This window comes from Lolium perenne, chromosome 4 (genome assembly GCF_019359855.2).
Source record: "Lolium perenne isolate Kyuss_39 chromosome 4, Kyuss_2.0, whole genome shotgun sequence".
Lineage (NCBI taxonomy): Eukaryota > Viridiplantae > Streptophyta > Magnoliopsida > Poales > Poaceae > Lolium > Lolium perenne.
Window position 1 is genome coordinate 39,946,426 of NC_067247.2, and position 2,341 is coordinate 39,948,766.

Below are 2,341 nucleotides of genomic sequence, written 5' to 3' on the forward strand. Positions count from 1 at the left end.
CCAACAGATAGAGTTTAACAAAGACACAAGCTACAGGTCTATATACTACCAACAGATCATCCGCCTCTTTGTCAGTACAGAACAACATGTTCTATGGATGGTAAACTGTTATCTCTATAGGAAGCCTTTGCATCTCCAGCTACTCTACATAGTGCTCCCCCCTAGCCATCTATTTGACCATTCATACAACACCTGAACACCAGCCTATCATTAGCATGTTAAATATGAATTACAGAAATGACGTCTACATTCATTCTTTGATATAAGACAAAGAAAATAATATCTTAAAAAAGACAGAAGTTTGATAAAATGGTACTTTCCTCATTTTTTCTTAGCATTACAATCATCATACGGGCGCGATGATGTCGCCGCGCCATAGCTTCCTAGTACAATAATGATCACTCATGTAAACTTTGAGAAATGACTTGACAGAAACCTAGTACAAGAATAGCAATGCTTTAAGAGAAGAAAATCCTACAAAGTCTTACAATAATAATCCAAGAGGTGATAGTAAATACTAGTAGCGAAATTAAAATGGCTAGCTACCTAGAGGTTTTCACTTGTAGGGAAGAACCATCCTGAAGTGCGAGTCTTGGTGAAGCGAGCTCGGCGGAGTGAAACTAGGCTAGTTTTGCCGCTGGCCATGTCATAGACGCAATACCTGGGAATATCTCTTTTCTTGAAGAGTGGCTGCCGTGCCCACTCGGTGCCTAGAACAAACACACGGTTACCTCCTCGGAACCTCGGGCCCCAATGCTCCGTCTGGCTCGCCGGAAATGCCATGGAGCAACTCCTGCCGAGGAAGATGACTTGGCCTCCTAGGTCTTTCACCTCCAGCCACCGGGCCTTGCCAAAATCCGCCTCGAACACCCACATATCTATTGCCCGCTGATCATCAGCCATCCTCCTTCTCCACCGCACCATGAGTAGCTTTTGCTTGTCGGCCGACACAACCAGGTAGCGGTTGGTAATGATAAACGGATGAGCCTCCATATCATGATCGACGGTAGGAATCAGATGGTGGATCATGTAGTCTCGGTCGTCGGTGAATAATTCCAGACAGAAGAGGTCTTCCCGACGGGAGAGAGCGAAGAGCTTTCCATCGTAAAACACAATGTCCGTGTAGGCATGGGCCGGGGGCTGGAGGCGAAATGAGCACAGAATCAGAGAATCGCGAAGCTCCGCTGGACGGAAAGATGCTAGGTATGAGACCGGACGGAAGAAGCCGCTGCAAGGGTGTCGGAACAGGGCAAATACGTGATGAGACGAGCACAGGACTATCTTCATTTCCATGCCACTACCAGTGAATATGGAGGGCGGCTGCTCCCTAATTGCCCACGCCATGGCCGTGGAGAAGTTGAAACATGGGAGCTCAATTGGATTGGCGGAGACAGGGGCTCGGAGGAAGCACCGGCCAGAACCCTTGTGGTAGTACAAGAGCCATCTGCCGAATGAGGCGCCGGCGCGGTAGCCCTTGGCTGCGGGGAAGCGGCGCACCTTGCCGTCGACGAGTCTCTGGTAGGTGCCGTGGTCGAGGTTGATGCACGGCACGGGTGGCGGCAGTGGTTTCTGCAGCCCTGCAGCGAGCCGCCACTGACTGGAGACGGCGGCGAAGCTGAGGCGATCTTCGTGGGACGGAAGACAGGAGAAGATGCGGCCGGCGATCTCCGGCGGCAGGTCCGGCCAAGGCGCCGTCGTCTGTGGCTTGCAGATGCAGCCACCCATGATCCCCGCGTCCAAGGAATGGGATGGGATCCACGAGGAGAACGTTGCTCACGTACCTAGATCTACGGCCGGATAGTTTGTTAGGGAATACAGCCTCGAAATTATGTGGAGGTTGGAGAGAAATCAGGACCCGTAAAAAATCATGGGAGGCAAGCAATCAATCCCTAAGTCTAGCATTATTGTATTTACACCGAACGGAATTCATCGACATAATTCCGTTTCGTAAGCGCCTATCCCGTAAACATCTTCATTTTTTATAAGGGTAGCGCTGAGTGTCCCCCGGGGGATCTAATCCCCGATCCCCCGGATGCTCAACCGTTCGATGGGAGCAAAATAAGCGGTTCGATCAAAAAGAAAAAGAAAACAGTCAAAGTTATTTTCTCCTTTTCCACATGGGTGGACCCCACTCCAGGTCGCTTTCTTTCTCTCGTCCTTGCTTTTGTCACCGCGTGCACACGAAAAAATACAATCCTTGCAGCAGCTCCGGCGAACAATCGCTCGCTGAAAAATGCTGGCACAACTCCGACGAACTTGGACTCGCAGCAACACCGCCTCCATTTGTGGCACCGCCGGCCAACCTTGGCAGCAGCACCGCCGGACGCGAGTAGCTCTGGTG

The 2,341-nt window shown here is 50.9% G+C and overlaps 1 protein-coding gene across 1 annotated transcript; it reads right to left on the reverse strand.

Annotated features, from left to right (window-relative positions):
* Window positions 1-546: 546 nt before the first annotated feature.
* LOC139838908 (uncharacterized) lies at window positions 547-1,725 on the reverse strand. The gene has a single exon (XM_071828928.1). It carries the CDS (start codon window positions 1,723-1,725, stop codon window positions 547-549), a length of 1,179 nt encoding a protein of 392 aa, XP_071685029.1.
* Window positions 1,726-2,341: the final 616 nt, after the last annotated feature.